Source organism: Typopeltis vanoorti, chromosome 7 (assembly GCF_054136105.1).
Source record: "Typopeltis vanoorti isolate ZY-2024b chromosome 7, IOZ_Tvanoo_1.0, whole genome shotgun sequence".
Lineage (NCBI taxonomy): Eukaryota > Metazoa > Arthropoda > Arachnida > Uropygi > Thelyphonidae > Typopeltis > Typopeltis vanoorti.
The window spans coordinates 17,662,959-17,681,280 of record NC_143555.1 but is presented as its reverse complement, the minus strand read 5'-3'; the positions used below and the strand labels follow the sequence as shown (position 1 = coordinate 17,681,280).

Genomic DNA, 18,322 nt, shown 5'->3' with positions numbered 1-18,322 from the left:
CTCTCGTGCATGTCAGAAGTGGAAAGATGAAAAAGATACACAAAAAATGAAAACAGAACAAAATATAACATATCAGGATAAATATTTAATAATAAAACACATAAAAACTACAGTAATAACTTTTAATTAATAAAAGGTACAATCATGTGATTGTACACAATGAGAGTGAGACAGTCATTTCGATTTAGATTCAGCCGATGTAAAACAGCTTCACAACATCAGCCGAATCTAAATCGAAATGACTGTCTCACTCTCTCAAAAATCTGAGAGACTTTTATTTTATGCAACCATCAATAAAAATTAATTATCTTTAAAGGATTATTTAGTATTAATCTCCTAGCAAGCAGCAACTATGTTAATTGGTGATCCACCGACTGTTCTTTACTTCGTATTTCATTCTTTTTAACTGTTTGTATGACACTGAAGATGTACTGTTAATTTCAGTACGCAATATTTGTACCATTATTAATTAAAAGTTATTACTGTGGTTTTTTTGTGTTTTATTATTAAATATACTATGCCACATGTACCTCTAAAGATTATATCAGGATAAAAAAAAAGCTAGCCACTATCAGATCTAAAATCCTCTTATGCTGAAAAGGTAACAATTAAGAAAATGCCAACATCAACTCAAACTTGTGTGTCTGTTCCACCATCTGATAATTTCATTATACCTGAACTTCATGATCGCAAGTGTTTCTCTGTTGAGCGCATCACTCACATGATCTATGGCTTTACTCCAGAGACAACTCCAAAAATGGTCCCATTTGATGAGAGCCCACTTGTCAAAAAATTATGTCAAAGATATTACTTAAATAAACCACCAAACATTCCCACAGAAAAAATGGATACTTCAGTATCCACTGAAAGTAAATTAAACTTGCCAAATGACCCTAATATATCAGATGTATTGAATACTTTGCCATAGGAAGAGATGGACACTGGACATCCACGCTTCCCAAAAACAACTGATAAATATAAACCTGACAAAGTTAAACCCTCACCTCAATCTCCCAAAAATCAGAGAAGTCTATAAAGCCAAAACAATAGGAAAATTTTTAGAATGGAACTGTCATGGATTTCACCATGATATCGATGATATTAAGATTTTGTTGCAGAGGACCGATGAGGACCCTACCTTTAGGAATTTCACTGTTGTACACGAGGACAGAACTGGAGGTGGTCCTTCTCATGGAGGAGTAGCTATCCTAGTGGGCAGTCATATTCCATTTCATCATATCCAACTTAATACTGCTCTGGAAGCAGTAGCGATTTGCCTCTCTGTGGGATTTCTTACAGTATGATCAATTAATTTACCACCGAGTGCTGAGTTAAATGAAATTGATCTTGATAATCTTATCTTGCAACTGCCTGAACCCATACTTTTGATGGGTGACTTTAATGGTCACAACACTCTGTGGGGGTAGTGCCAACACTAATAGACGAGGTTGAATCATTGAAAGAATCTTTGATATGAATGACTTCTCTCTTTTTAATAATAGACTCAATAATTTCTTCCATATGCCTACCTTCTCATATTCTGCAATTGATCTTACAATCTGCTCCACTTCCATTCTTCCACTGCTCATGTGGGATGTTGAAGAGAACATATATGGAAGCTATCACTTTTCTGTTCTTTGCACAATGTCTTCACAGGAACCATGTTCGCCCACATGGATACCCATATGGAAAATAGACCAGGCTGACTGGAACACTTTTTCTCATCTTGCAAAATTTAATGCTGATACCGTTCATTCAAACATCTCTCATTGAAGGAGAAAAGTATATAACAGAGTGCATTATTCAGGCAGCAACAGCCTCCATTCCGAAAACATCATCTTAGTTTCCACTCTATTCAAAGCCTTGGTGAAACCCAGAATGCCAGACAGCCAAAAAACGATCGACACAGAGCATGGGGTATATTTCATAGCCACTCCACCATATCAAACTTAATAGCTTTTAAACGTGCTCAGGTCAAAGCATGTTATGTGAGACATCAGAGTCAAAAACAATCATGGATCCAATTTATTACATCAATTAATAAAAATGACCAGTCCAAAAATTGTATGGGATAAGATCTGGAAAATGAAAGATGGATATAGAGCACACCATTTGTCTACCTTAGACCATATTGCTGATGTGGGATGTTGAAGAGAACATATATGGAAGCTATTGCAGACACTTAAGGAGAAAATTTTGCCAGAAGCTCAGCAACAGCTTTATATCCTACTGAATTTTTAATACTGAAAGAGCAGCAAGAGAAACAAATTCTAAATTTTTTTACCAATGTTCTTGGGCCATACAATCAGCAATGTGTTAAGGAGAAACTAAAAAGAGCTCTTCTATAGTCTCAGCCTAGTGCAGTAGGGCCTGATGACATCCATTTTCTTCTTCTTAAGTATTCTGCAATTGAGCAGGTTCTTCTTTTTAGTAGCAAAAACTTTCCATCCACTTTCTTCTGTTCTGAGCCTTCTCTTTCAAGGTTGCGTATCGGTTTCCATTCAGCATGCAGTCTAATATTGTTTTCCTCACTCTTCCTCTAGGTCTTTTTCCTTCTATTTTTCCTTCAGTGGCATCTCTAATTATTCCATTTCCTCTCAGAATATGTGCAATCCAATTTCCCTTTCTTCTTTTTATCCTTTTTAACAGATTCCTTTCTTCCTCTACTCTTTTTAAGACCTCTTCATTATTTATTTTATCTGTCCATTTCATTTTTTCCATCCTTCTCCAAATCCACATCTCAAAGCTTTCCAAAATTTAATTTCTTCTTTCCTCAATGTCCACGTTTCATCTGCATATATGACAACACTCCACACATAACATTTTATTAGTCTTTTCTTTAAATTTCTATCCATTTTACTTCTAAATAAATTCCATTTTTTATTAAAGGCGTCTCTTCCCATCACTATTCTTGCTTTTGTCACTTGTACATCTTTCATTGCTGCTAATCACACTTCCTAGATATTTTAATATCCTAACTTGATTCAATTCTCCATTTATTCTCAAATCCATAGTTGTCCCTTTCCTTGTTACTTTCATCACTTTTGTTTTGCTTGTATTAAGTAATTTTCATTCCATAGGTGTTACAGGATTCCAGTAATCTGTTCAGCAGATGTTGTAATCCTTCCTCAGTGTCTGATAATTATTTAATGCCTTGTCATCTGCGTATCGTATTGCACATATCTGTCTACCTCCTATCTTTATTCCTTCTTCTGCATTCTCCAATGCTTCTCTTAACATTCTTTGGAGTACATATTGAACAAAATTGGTGACAAAGAACAGCCTTGTCTTACTCCTTGACCAAAGATACCTGGTTCCATTGTGCCACATGTATCTCTTACCATAGCAGTTTGTCCCATATATAGTGAAATAATTAGTCTTCTATCTTTCCAATCTATACCAATCTTTTCCATTACTTCTATCATCTTATCCCATTTTACAAAGTCAAAATGATAAAACATCTACCATCGTCTTCTATGGATCTCCTTCTCTTAACATACAACATAATACTTGCAGAGAAAAAATTTCCAGATTCCTGGCATAAGTCACTTGTCATTGCTATCCCAAAACCAGAAAAGGATCTGACACAAGCAAATAATTACCAACCTATTGCTCTGACCAGCTGTCCTTAAGATACTAGAGAAAATGGTTAATGCCAGACTTCTCTGGTATTTAGAAAGCAATGATCTTCTCTCCAATACACAATGGGGGTTCAGTAGACATCGTTCAACTTTAGACCATGTGGTTCATTCAGAAACTTGTATAAAAGATGCAATTCTGAAGCAAGAACATCTTGTTTCAGTTTTCTTTCACATGGAAAAGCTTATTACACAGCCTGGAGGTATGGCATATTAAAAGACCACTATAACCTGGGTCTCAATGGACACCTTCCTTATTTATTGAAAACTTTCTGTCCAGTCGAACTTTCCAAGTCAGAGCGGGAATTACACTATCTCGACCATATCAACAAGTAAAGGGTGTTCCCCAAGGCTCTCTCTTAAGTATGACACTTTTTACTATTAAAGTTAACTTAATCACAGAACAGCTTCCTTCCACTGCAGACAATGCTCTGTATGTTGATGACTTCACGATTTACTGTCACTCTCATAACATGAGGGTAATTGAAGACAACTTCAGCAAGCAATTGATCATGTTTCTCTGTGGGCTCTTAGCAATGGGTTTAGGTTTTCAACAGAAAAAAAAAGTGTCTGTGCACTTTTGTCGAAAATGCAATTGTCACCCAGATCCTGAATTAAGAATGGGCCGAACTGTTATTCCAGTAGCTACAAAAGCCAAGTTCTCAGGATTCATCTTTGACAGAAAACTTACATTTCTAGAACACATTTGCCAACTAAGAGAAAAGTGCAAGAGAGCATTGAACCTCCTTCGCACTCTATCCTCTACTGAGTGGGGGTGCTGATCAATCTTCACTGCTCCGTCTTTTATCGTTAACTTATACATTCAATTGGTCTCAAGTCTAAGGTTCTGCAAGACCTGCGATGGTTGGATTCCCTCCATCATCAGGGTATGTGGATAGCTAATGGCACCTTTCGTACATCACACACTCAAAGTCTTTATGTTGATGCAAATGAACTGGCTCTAACACTTCGACAGAAACAGTTCTCTCTTAATTGTGCCCTAAAGATAAAGTCTCTACAAGATCATCCTACATAGATTAGTCTCTTTTCTCTGTGTTGAGAAGTTCAATATCACACACTTCAGACTGCCACACGTCCTTTTGTTATGAGTGTTGAAGAGACTGTGCAAACTGTTCGTACGAGTGTTGACAACATTGCCTACTATTGTTATGTTATGTTTAAACATAACAATAATATATTGTTATGTTTAGCTGATCATTGGTGATCAGCTAAACATAACAGAATCCCTCCATGGCAGGTTTGCACTCCATCCTACAACCTATCACTTTGTCAGCTGCTGAAGTCTCATACTCCAACACCTGTCTACCTACAATTGTTTAATGCACACAGAGCAGCACACTATGATTTCTTGCCCATCTATACTGATGGTTCAAGAACTGATCCCTCTGTTGGCTGAGCTGCTATGTTTCCTGAAATTATTATCTCCAACCAGATCCCACCTGAATGCAGCAATTATACAGCAGAGTTACATGCCATTCAGCTTGCACTTGTGTATATAAAAGAAAATCGCTACCAAAAGTGTATAATTTATACAGGCTCATTGATCTCTTTACAGGCTATCTCCTTTCATATGTATAATCCAAATCCAGTGCTTTATGAGGTGTTACATCTGTTGTATAAAATGAAAATCCTTAATTTTGATGTTCAGTTGTGCTGGATTCCCAGCTAAATTGGAATTAAGGTAAATGAGGCTGCAGATGCAGCTGCTAAATCAGCTCATACTTTCTCCACCTACCATTTGACAGTACCATATACAGACAGTTTATAAGATCAAAGCTATAGGCTCAATGGCAGTCATCATGACAGGAAGCAATGAAAAAACAAATTATATCACATTAAGCCTGAAATTAAGTATTGGCATTCTAGTCAATGCATAAAGAGGAGAGAGGAAATTGTTATTGCTAGGCTCCACATAGGTCACAGTCATCTTATACACTCATATTTACTGAGGGCTGATGTGTGTAAAATGCAATACACGCCTCACTATTTGTCATATTCTGGTGGAGTGTCAGCACTTTACATGAGAGAGGAATGAAATTTTACCTGTCTAGCCAAGCCATATACACTCAGGCAGGATGCATGATGTTTTTAATTTTTTACAAAGAATTAATCTGTACAAACACATTTGACTGTAATTTTGTTTTTATGTAGATACCACATTGCTAAACCTAATATTTATGGATGCATATCTGCTTTTGAGATGTAGTGTTTGTTACAGAAGGCTGTTGAGGATATCATATGCTGAAAGGCATACAAATGAATGGGTATTAGAAAAGATCAGTAGAACTTAAAACTCCTTAAGGATATTGACAGAAGAAAGTTAAAATATTTTGGACACATTTGAAAGGATAGAAGGGGGACTTCTCAGAACAGTGACAGAAGGTAAAGTTCCTGGAGAAAGAGGAAGGGGTAGACCATCAATGGGATGGATGAATGGATGATGTTTGTGGAGTGATTGATCTTCAGAGAGTTGAGGCCTCCAGAAAAGCAAACGACAGAACTACATGGTGAAGCCTCGTGTGGCATATCACCGAGCATCAGAATGACCATATGACATCTGTAGATGCCCAGTGAATATATAGATATAGAAGCATTTAATAGGATAAGTTGATATGTAAGTTACAGCATATAAGTTTAGATAACAAGTTAGTGAACTGGATTGCAGTTTGGCTGTCTGATAGATATCAGAGAGTTGTGTCCCAGTGCAGCTCAGTACTGGAAGAGCTGTTTAATCTTTATGTATTTGTGACTGGATTGCATAGGATATTCAATGGTTTGAAAATGATGAATGCTGAGAAAGTTTTTTAGTCACAGTGCTTATGTTGTGGCCCTTCAATATAATTTGAATAAGCTGGAAAGTGGGTAAGTGAATCAGGATACCAGTTTAATGCATTGGAATGCAAGTTGTGGAAATCTGAGGTCTATGGATGGTGATCACCTTGCTCATTAGCAATATAAAGCACAAGCAAGATGGGTAATTAGTATAATAAGGAAGGCTAAATTAGATATTGAGAGAAAATTACTAAGCAGGCTGAAGTAAATACAAAGTTTTTTTTTTTTTTGCTATGTAGCAAGTAAGAGGGAGACTATGGAAGGATGACTTTAATCAATGCTGATTGCAGGAAAGTGACAGAAGCAGGAGTTCAATTACTAAGCGATCACTTTGCAAGGGTACATCTGTAAAATTTGATGCAGCATAAATTTTTATATTTTTTATTTCATCAACTTTTACAGAGGTCACATATAGAAAGCTTGTAAAAATAAACTTTGTTATTGTAAGTAGAATACTAAAAGCCTAAATATAAAGCCCAAAGGGAATTAGCTTGCTCGCTCGCATAAACAAAGAATGTAAAAATGGTAAAGCCAAGGGCAATGCCTTGCTTTCGGAAAGTTATTTGATGTTAGTGCTCTGATTAAAGTGTAAGAGAGCCCTTTTGTTTACAAATTCAGTCTTAGACGACCTTCAAGGTCAGTGGAGAAAGGGGCGGCAAGAATCAAACATAAATTCCGCAGTTCGGTAAAATGGATTAAAGACATACGAAAAGGGGAGAAAAGAGAAGTCGGTGGAAATTTTAGATCAAGGAGTCACAAGGAAATATCTGGGGTCCAAAACCTACATCCAGAGTTTGTGCGGGAAGGTACGGGGATTTCAATCCTTAACCCAAGGTTCCAAAAAAAGACTGAATATAAGGCAAGGATCTTCAACCAAAGGGGTCGACAGTTTCGGCTAGAACAGAGAGAAGTCAAAAGGAGGTAATGAGGTGGAGTCAATCCACGGCAAATCGTCCAGATCAAAAATGACAGTTACCAGAAGCGATTAACTAAGGAGGGAGCAGCCAAGCTGGACCCAATGCGTTGCCGATCAGAGAAATCTGCATGTGCTCCGTATGCTGAATCCCCTTTGCCCGAAGCTCCAAGACACTGGGAAATCACGTTCCAGACCCGCCAATCGTTGTGAATGAAATGCCGGTGCTCCGTAAACCTCTAAGGAAAGAACTCAAAACCCGAGAAGGAAAAGGAAACTAAGGATTCCGAGATGAATAGAAAAGAAGTGTACAAAAGGCAAAAAAGTACAAAAAGAATTCATATGAGTCAATTGTTGTATATTATTTTTGTATGTGATGTAAGGGAACTACCTTAATGGACTGCTAAGGTAAACGTGATAATGGTTATAACCTGAAAATAATTAATGCAATTTTATGGTTGGAATTATTAAGTGTATGGATCAGAGCATAGCAAATTCCTAAGAAGTGACTGGGCATAATGTTTAACTGTTAATTGTAAGGAATTCTAAGGCTTTATGCTGCATAATTACAGAAAATTACCATAGAGATTCTGTTTTAAATTAATTTGCTTAAAATAGGAGTCATAAATTATATTGCAGTGATTTTGTAAGATATGTTACATAATTGTAGAAGTATGATGTAAAAATTTGTCTTATAGAGTGTAGCTCAAGTTAAAGATATAAGAAGTAACTTCCCTATTTGCATGTATTGTATGTTCAGTATTAGTATTTAATAAACATGTTTGTTATTTATATTCAATGAGTACTGCCTGATCTTTAATATGCAATGCACTGTTTCCACATAAACACGATCCTGTGAGCAGAGAACTAAATGATAGATAAGATAAGTAATGCACAGAAAGTCATGACTGTAATTTGATTAAGAGAGGGTTTTGTGTTAGATTAGGACTTACTGGAAGTACTGCTTGTTCGTATACCACAAGGAGGCGTGGTGGCGCAGCTTAACAAATAAATTTCTAATGCTCTCAGGTATAAGAATATAGAGTCACGGAAGGTAGAATAAGAGACAGAACCAAGAATAAGAAATTAATAATACAGCATAAATAGATAGCCATTGTTTACAATGGTGCAAAAATATCAACCGTTTATATATCATCCAGGTGGTGACTTTTGCAGTTACTGATGGGACATAGACTGATGTGAGAATTGAAGTAAATGAACTGGAGGTACTCAATATATTAAAAAATATCAATGTGAATACAGCAGTGGGCCTGGATGGTATGTCAGCCAGTGTGCTACAAGAATGTGCAAGTGAACTGGCAGTGCCTCTGGTGAAGTTGTTTAATTAAAATCTCAGCCATGGTGAGGTTACAAGGGGGTGGAAAGAGGACAGGATAGTCCCATTACATAAAGTGGCTCCAAGACAGAAGTAGCAAATAGAAGAAGCAGACCAATTAACATCTCTGGAGTGGTGGTTACAGTATTGGAAAAGTTGGTTAAAAGTGATAAGGAATGGGTAGATAGGTATGATTTTTTATAAGAGGTAGCAGAGCTTTGTAAAAGGTAGATTCTGCCTCAGTAATTTATTAATATAATAAAGTGACAGTGGAGTTGAATAAGGGAAATGGCTATACTGCAATAATATTAGACTTTGCAAAGGCATTTGACAGAATACTGCATAAGCTGTTACATAAGTTGGAGTAAATGGGGATGGATATGAAGCTGTTGGCATGGATAGGGTATTGGCTGATAGACACACATCAGATGGTGGTGTATAGTCGAGTGAAATCAAAGCAAATGAGGGTGACTAGTCCAGTGCCCCAGTACTCTGTACTAGGACTATTACTTTTAATTTGTACATTAATGATATACTTGAAGATTTGAGAGAGGGGATTCAGTTGTTTGTGATGATGCAAAACTGGGGAGTTGATAAAGATGATGCAAATATCTTACAGGACAATTTAAAGAAATTAACAGTGTGGGCAAAGGACAATGGTTGTCAATTTAATGTTGTAAAATGTAAGGTAATGCACTTTAGGATGAAAAGATTATATAGTTCACTAGGAGGCACCGCCCCCTGGTGCCTACGTTGTCCAACCCCCCCGTGTTCTGGACTAGTAGGCCAGTTCTCCTTGAATTCTGATGACTCGAATTTCGAAGACTCGAAAGGGGTTTCCCCCCCCCCCCCGGACACCTACGCCGACCAAACCCAGACTGGTATGCCGGTTCTCCTTGAATTCTGATGACTCGAATTTCGAAAACTTGAAAGGGGGTTCATCCCCCCCCCCCCCCGGCACCTGCAGCGCCCAACCCCCGAGTTCCGGACCGGTAAACTGGTTCCCGGTTCTTGAATTCTGATGACTCGAATTTCAAAGACTTGAAATGGGGTTTCTGCCCCCCCCCGGCACCTACAGCGCCCAACCCCCGAGTTCCAGACTGGTAGGCTGATTCTCCTTGAATTCTGATGACTCGAATTTTGAAAACTCGAAAGGGGGTTCCGCCCAACCCCCTGAGTTCTGGACCGGTAGGCCGGTTCTCCCCCTGAGTTTCAAAACATTTCAAAAAATAACTTGTAAAAAATGTGACAAAAAAAGTTACACAAAAAGGCTTATCATTTTATATATATATATATATATATAGGATAGATATCATATTGATGGTAGTAGTTTACAGGAAATTGATGAAGCTAGGGATCTGGGGGTGATGGTAGATAGAGATTTGAAATTCAGAGAACACATTGCAAGAGTTGACAAAATAGCTGAGGATTACTTGGATGTTGAAGAACACATTAACAAGTAACGATAGGGAGGCTATCTACTGTGCACAGATTTTTCACTTTTGTTTCTTGGGGATCGGGAGATGGTGGACAGAATTCAGAGACGAGTGACCAAGCTGGTAACAGATCTGTGGAATGTTCCCCATGAAGATATATTGCAGGCATGTGTGTGTGCAGCGTGTAGCTGACAGGCAAAGAAGAGGGGATATGATGATTAAACTTATAAGTTACTAAAGGGATTCTATAAGACTGACACAAAAGAACTTTTTAAATACATGGGGAGTAGGGGGGGGTCACACTTGGAAACTGTCTAAGATTGTTGTTAGTGAGGATGTACAAACTAGTTTCTTTATTTGTAGAGTGGTAAATGAGTGGAAAGAATTGACAGAGGTGGTTGTGAAAAAACCAACAGTGAATAAGTTTAAGGAGATGTACGATAGGTATTGTGTTAATGGATAATGTGGGTCTCCCTCAATGAGTCTTGAATCCACAAAGTACTCGTATAAATAATAATAATAATAATTGATGGAAAGCTGCATACTCCACCATTAGAACTATGCTAAAGGAAGTAGAGAAGATAAGAGATCATGGAGTGATGGTCGATAGAAATTTGAAGTTTAGGGGCCCCAGCTGTGAAGGTCATTAAAGTAACCCATAAGACTGCTGCAATGGTGAAAAGAGCAGTGACCAGCTGACATACACACACAATTGGTGTGTGTATGTGTTTGCATTTAGGGGTATCCAGCTTGTTGCAAATGATGCAAAATGGAATTTAGGGATGATTTAAATAAATTGTTGGTGGTAAAGTGTAATGATTTCAGTTTAATGTAGTAAAATGTAAAGTTGCACACTTTGGGATAAAAAGATTACATAATGTTGAATTCCAGACTTTTATATTCAATGATGCTAGGGATTTATGGGTGGTGGTGGTCAGAGAGTTGGAGTTCAGAATATTGCAAAATAGCTCAAAGGATCACTTGGATGTTGAAGAGAATATTAACAAGTAGAGACAAAGATTATTATTTCTTTTTTATAAGGCTATGATACTGCTGCATCTTAATTACTAGTCATCTGAGTTTCTTTGTGATGAAAAGGGCAATGAAGAGGATTCAGAGTCAAGTGTTGTAGAAAGAGAAGGGTAGGTCTGTAGAATGTTTCCTGTTAGAAGAAACTAAAGATGTATAGGTTGAAAAATTTAGTTGACATGAAATACGAACGAGAGTTTGAAGGAAGAGGTTGAAAGTAGTAATGCAAATAATGAGATGCCGGCATACAAAGAAATTGCATGATTATGCAGATTCTCACAGGACAGAATGCGAGCTCAAGTGACTGGGGAAACAATTGGCATGTGGTACAGAATGCGAGAGAGAGAGAGAGAGAGAAAATGAAAGAAACAGTGAATGGGAAAACCATAAAAGTTGAGAAACAAAAAGAGATAGCATTGTGTGGAGATTCGATGATAAGAGCTATACTTCACAAGAAAATGACAAAAGCATGTTTTCCAGGTGCAAAGATAAAGGATGTTAGTGAAGCTTTAAGGTTTGCAGAAGAAGCGAATGAATTTATTGTTTATGCAGGCACAAATGATTTGAAATGTGAGAAATATGCAATGAGAGAAGATATGAAAGAGTTGATAAAAGAAGAAAAAATGAAGAGTAAGATTGTGAGTTTTCTGCCTAAGTACGATAGCAGAGAACTGAGAAGTTGAACTATGATTGCCAATGAGAAGACTGTGCAGTTTAGAAATTGTGGAGTGAATTTGATGCATGTAAGGACCTATATATGCTTGATGGACTGCACTTAAATGATTTGGAGTTAAGTCTTGGAGAAATTGTTTAGTGAGAGGGTGGAAATGCAAAACCAGGGAATCTAGAGATATTAGGGGTGAAGCGATCAACCATGTGCCTAGCCACCCTATAAAAAATCAGTATGAGTGCAGGAATGATTGTGATGAGCTCGGTGTATTTCCAAGGTTTCGAATTTGAGTGGGCAGGTAATGACATGATGTAAAGGTAACTGTGGGCCCAAGGTGATGTTGAAATGCATGTACATAAATGTCCGAAGTATTAAGAAATAAAGACGAAGAGTTTTTGGTATTGGTCATCTCAACTCGGTAAAAAATTATTGGCATCAGCGAGACACGATTGTCAGAGAATGATGTAGTTACAGGGATAGAATCTAATGGATATTGTATTTTCAGAGAAGATAGAGGAAATAGGGCAGGCGGAGGGATATTATTAAATAGCTGAAGAACTATATTCAACAAAAATATAAGTTAAGGAAGATGGTAGATCTGAGGGAAATGGTTCGTTTGAATCTGTCTGGTGTGAGATAGAGAACAACAGGACAAAATATATTGTTGGTTACTGCTACAGACTTGGTGGAGGGGGGGGGGGTTACAGAAGAAGATGTGGATAACAAGAATTAGCATAATTAGTGCAGGCCAAACAATTATCATGGGAGACTTCAACTATGGCAATAAAGATTGAAAGAAAAAAAAGGCACATGCAAAATGGAATTTATACAGTTACTAAGGAATAATTACCTGAAACAGCATGTGATGGAATGAACCAAGGGTTTGAGAGTGCTGGATGTGGTAATAGCATCAGATCTATCTAATAACTGCAGTAACAAATCCAACCTCCAATCGGGGAAAGTGACCAAGCAATCTTGTTGATCAACACAGAGAAATTTCAGTCAAGAAAGAGTTTATGTAGAACTACAAAGTTGGCAATTATGACAAACTGAGGAAGAAACTTAGAGCAGTGCCATGACATAAGAAGCTACATTGAATTGTCTTGAGTCCATGGGAAACAGTTAAGGATTGTTTGAACGAGGCAGTATCAAACTACAGACTCAACATCTGGAGGATAAACTGAGTATGGGTTAATTGGATGAGTAGCAATAAAAATTATCAGCTATAAGAAAATAAAGCATTGTGGAAGGAATAATAATAATGAAAAAATTGATCAGCATGCTCATGAGCAATGGGAGGGAAAAACCACCCACAAAGGACTGTTAGTAAACCTATAGTACATTTGTACCATGGGGTGAGCTAAGGTTTTTTTTTTTTTTTTATCAATTTTTTTTTTTTTTTAAATAATTTTATATTATTTTTACACAGTCTGGAAACTCTGCTCTAGAAATCAAACATGGAACTTTTTTCAAGTCACTTCAGGCCTCCAATAAGAGGAGGTGGTCTCACACCAAGCAATGAAATTCATCTCCCACCTATAAAGAAATTATTATTATAGGTATTATTTCTGGAAAAAATGCCATTTTAATAATAATAATAAAGGGAAAACTCTCTTTATTGTTGTTATTATTATATTTATTCACTGCTAGATTTTAGATTGAAATATTTATTCACTACTGTGCTGTCCTTCAGTCTGGGTTGTAACATTTACTTGAACGCGGCAGAGAATAATCAGGAAGTATTTCTGCACCTTGAAAAAACTGTGATTGTTTGCAGTTTGCATTCTCTCGGATTGCGGACCGCCCATTTCTCCAGGACACGTGGCAGTTCTATGACGTGATTTTTGACGAGATTATCTTACAGCGACTGCTCCGATTTAAAAGCGTGGGTAAACTGAGCTGAAACATTAAGTAATGAAAGTGCGACCTTGTCCAGTCTCTCTCTGCTTGTGGCATAACGAAGGAATGCTTGGCAAATCCCCCCCCCGCACGTGAGGAGAGTTTTTAATCTATTCAGTATAATAATGTTCCAACAAATTACTGGAGGGGGGGAGTAGAAGAATGTTCTCTGAAGAAAAATAAGAATAAAAAAAAAATCTTATTCGCAGAAGAACACGAAACAGATGCAGAGAGTAACTAGCATGAAAAATTGTTTTGGTGCTGTGGTTGGCAAAATGTAGAAACTGATGGTATCACTTAAGCATGGTTGGAGTTTAAGCATGAACCTTGGCATGCACTTATCTCACGCTATCAACGTAACTGTAAAAAATATCTAATAGTTACGGTCAAAACACGATGTTCGGTTAGATACAACTATTGCCCCTAGGCAAGCACTATTTTGCCGCTCCTAAATTCAAAAAAATATATAAATTGAAGGAGAAAACAACATGGTGTCTTTATGTATGAGATTCATATATGCCGCTCCTACGCATTATCTTTGTTGGTTACAACAAAGATAATGCGTAGGAGCGCATTATCTGGTTAGATAGGTGAAGCAATTATGCTTTTCATATTCCCCTACATCTGTGTAAGGAAACTTGGATTAGTTGTTACGACGACCCTATCACTGTATACACTTGATCAATGGAAACTTCGAACTCGTACTCCTCCGTGCATAAAACATAGTCCTGGACAAACTAAATTTTTTAGGAAAAAAGTAGTTGTAACTTATACTTAACACAGCCGTATACGAAGTAATAAAAATATTTCACATACCTGCGTCCCTCGACAAATTAATTGGAATTTTAAAGTCAGTAAAGTGTTGAACTTTGTAACTTTTAAGTCAGAAAAAGTACAATCATCATAACACAACTCGTGTACAAATCCCACTCAAGGAAACGCGTCATTCCCGTAAAACGCACATTGGGTTAATAATCTTCTGATGTGCATTATTATAAACCGTTTTTTCTAAGTACAGATGGTATCACTTGGATAACTTGAAACGGTAAAGGAGAAATCCGTCGATCTGCTATACACTGGCGTAGATACATGCCATCGTTTCCCATTCGGCATAAACAAATAGCTCATGCCGTTGAGAGCTGTCGTAAGTGTTAGCTATATAAGAAAAGGTCATAAGAAAATTAGGTTGTTACAAAATTTTTCTCCAATTAATAGGAACTGATATATATATATTCATTCATTCATTGCAAAATTCATTCATTAATTATATAAAACATTTCCAGAAAAATATTTTTAAACTGCGTGTCATAGTGTGAATTGGTACATATTGCGAATGCAATACCTATGAAAGCAACGTAAAATTTAATCATAAAAAAAAAAAATTAATGAACTTTATGATTAATAGATATATGAATATGAACACCAAGCAGTGGTATGCGAACCGGTCAACACTGAGAATCACCCCAATCAATCATCTGACGTATGTGCACGTGTTAACATCGTTCACGTAATATACACTGTAAAAAAAAATCGCTAAACTATGTCCACAGTTCTGTTATGATTTTGAAAAGCTTAATAACTACTGCACAAAACTCTTTGCTTAAAAAAAAATCAAAAGTAAAGGCAAAATATATATATATATATATATATATAAACTTCGCGCTTTAAAAGAAAACATATAAAAATTTCTTATATAAAAGACGAAACAAATTGATACTTTGTCGTAAGTTGCTTACCTGTTGATATTTCCTTATATTCTAAAGACTTATTTTCCTTATTAACTAAAAACAAGAACAGTAACTATACACTATGATTAGGAAATAAACAGATACGAAATAAGGTAACATAAAATCTAGGACAACACCACAAAATCAGTTATAAACGCTAGATGGAATTTATTTTCCTGATTTTTCATAGAATCAACATTATTGTTACGGCAATATTCTGGAAGCAACTTTAGATAGCAATTCATACTTGCCACATTAAAAAAAAAACAAAAAAAAAACGATAGTTATTTGAATAAGGTCTGACATTCCGGTGACTTGTGCACGTAAAATTCTATCACATCGACAAGGGATTTAAATGAATTTCACATTACAAGGTTAATTCATCCCTCCAGCCATCTATTAACTGCATATCTTCAGATGAGTATAGTCACTCTGTTGATCGGTGATATACCAGTCCTCGCAAGGTTGGCCTATCGTATGCTTTTCTGAAAGCTCCAACTCTCTGAAGTTCAGTTACTCCAGACATACCATCCATCCATCTCACTGACGGTCTACCCCTTTCTCTTTTCCCAGGAACTTTACCTTCTATTACTGTTATGAGATGTTAACAAACTTTCCATATGTCCAAAGTATTTCAACTTTCTTCTGTAAAAATCCTTAAGGAGCCTTAATGTTCTACCGATCAGTATGTGACATCCTCAAAAAAATAAAAATAAATAAATACATAAAAATATTTAAAAAAATTGACGATCTTAGTACTAAAGTCTCCAATTATAAGTCGCATATCTTTTTTATTTGTTGTTTCTATACGTCTCTGTAGCATGTTCTAGAAATAATTCTTTTCTTCCTGGATCGCATAGTTTGTTAGTGCATACATAGCTAGACTGACCATACATACCGTTTTGAACGGGACAGTACCGTTTTTTTTTTTCTTCAAATTTTCCTGCCGTCCCGTAGTTTTAATAAAAATGTCAATTTGGTCCCGTTTTTAATAAAAACTATAAATATACTTTAATATTGATCAATTATAAATTATTATTCATAACCTATAATCGAATCGTATATCATTATCGTCGATACCAGTAATTTGTATAACCATGTAGTCGCATTTATTCAGAGAAAATAAAAAATACATGTTGGCAACAATTGAGCGTCTCAGAATCGGCATCTGTTCTGCTTAAGGCTCTCAGTTCCAAAGGACAGAAAGTAGATGGAATAAAATAGGACGCAGTAAAATTGGTTCGGTGAGTTTCAAGATAGACCATAAAAGCGGTGTTGGTTAGCAGTGGCTCTTGTTTTAATAGTTTTTGTTTTGCCTGTAGACTAACCGGCGGCTTTGTTATTCAATGCCGGTGGTTTAAATTTCATATTTTTTAAAGTTTTAAGTCTTATTTTTTAAAGCTTTAAGTATCTTTGCAATGTCAAAGAGGCGAAACGGCACTTTTAATGACGATCTCCAGAATTAATTCAAATTTATTAAACTGGACAAGCTGTGGAACAAAAGTGGTATGCCGATATCGTAATGTCCATTTTCCGTTGCTCATGGATGCAGAAGCGACATCAGCCAACATCTACGAAGCCAGAAACTTAAATATGCTGAAAAGACTATGACTGCAGTTAAAAACATCAGCTCGTTTATGGTGAGATGTGATGGTGATAGCAAAAGCGATAAAATTGGAACAAGTTCAACTTTCAACTTTACTGACATAGGGTTGAAGCAAAAGCTTTTCATATTCCCAGCTATAAATTAAGGGGATAAAAATCCCTTATTGTTTTTCAGCCAGTAAGCGAAACTCTAAGATCGAGAACTACGATCTATAAGCGTTTCATGCCAACGAACTGTCGGCGAAGCCAAGCGTAAGTGACCACTTGGTAGTGCCACACCAAGGCAACTCGATGCAAAGGTGGAGCAAGATCCCTCACTAATCTTGATATTTTCTCATAATGCAAAAACACACATCTCCTAGGAAATGTAATACTGCTTTACATTATGAGGAGAGGTCATTACCCAGACCGGTTTCAACCTTTTTTTGAGGTCTCATCAGTGAGTAGCTAGACCTAGAAGATATCAAAGTTTTAAGTGAAAAGACCTTACATACCTTCGCTATACGAATGCCAGAAAGTTGCCTTGCCTTGGGGTGGCACTACCAAGTGGTCACTTACGCTTGGATCCGCCGACAGTTCGTCGGCATGAAACGCTTAGATCGTAGTTCTCGATCTTAGAGTTTCGCTTACTGGCTGAAAAACAATAAGGGATTTTTATCCCCTTAATTTATCAACTTCGACAGAAAAATAGCCGTTTGGCTTTTCTTCTTAATTATAATATGTTATAATACAATATAGTGGCACACCTTTCTGGCATTCGTATAGCGAAGGTATGTAAGTTCTTTTCACTTCAAACTGTGATATCTTCTAGGTCTGCCTACTCACTGATGAGACCTCAATTATAGCAGGACAGTATTGTATTTATTCATTGTTGAATTTGTTACTTACTAATATTTTTTTATTTATACTTGTTGTTTAGTTTGTTGTACTAACCTTTCGCATTCTTAGTACTAACTCTACTATCTTGCTGGTAGTGCGTTTATACGCACTACGGGATTTTCTTACAGAGTCTTAAGACTCTTTATTTTTCTCTTTTTTTCTAGAACGCAGAGGCTAATAATGAGCAGAGTAATCCCCCCCCCCAGGACCCGGACATTAGGAGTGGAGATTCCAGGAATGGAGGATCCAAGAGCCCTAACTACAGCCCTTAAGGAGATAATAGGAGTTTCTAACATCTACTCCTTCACCCCGTATGGAGGAGGACGATTTCTTATAG

The 18,322-nt window shown here is 36.8% G+C and overlaps 1 protein-coding gene across 9 annotated transcripts in view; it reads right to left on the bottom strand.

Moving 5' to 3' along the window:
• Adck1 (aarF domain containing kinase 1) overlaps positions 1-15,243 on the bottom strand; it is a 433,204-nt gene extending 417,961 nt beyond the window's left edge. For 6 of the 9 annotated variants that reach the window (XR_016548573.1, XR_016548574.1, XM_090395704.1 and 3 more), the window contains exon 1: positions 13,627-13,678. Coding sequence is in view for 4 of the 9 variants with exons in the window: in XM_090395704.1 (XP_090251830.1) it covers positions 13,627-13,659 (33 nt within the window). In the remaining 5 variants the exon portion in view is untranslated. Of the gene's footprint in view, positions 1-13,626; positions 13,679-14,590; positions 15,165-15,216 lie in introns of those variants that run through there. The other 3 variants (XM_090395706.1, XM_090395705.1, XM_090395708.1) reach the window with 2 other exon arrangements.
• Positions 15,244-18,322: the final 3,079 nt, after the last annotated feature.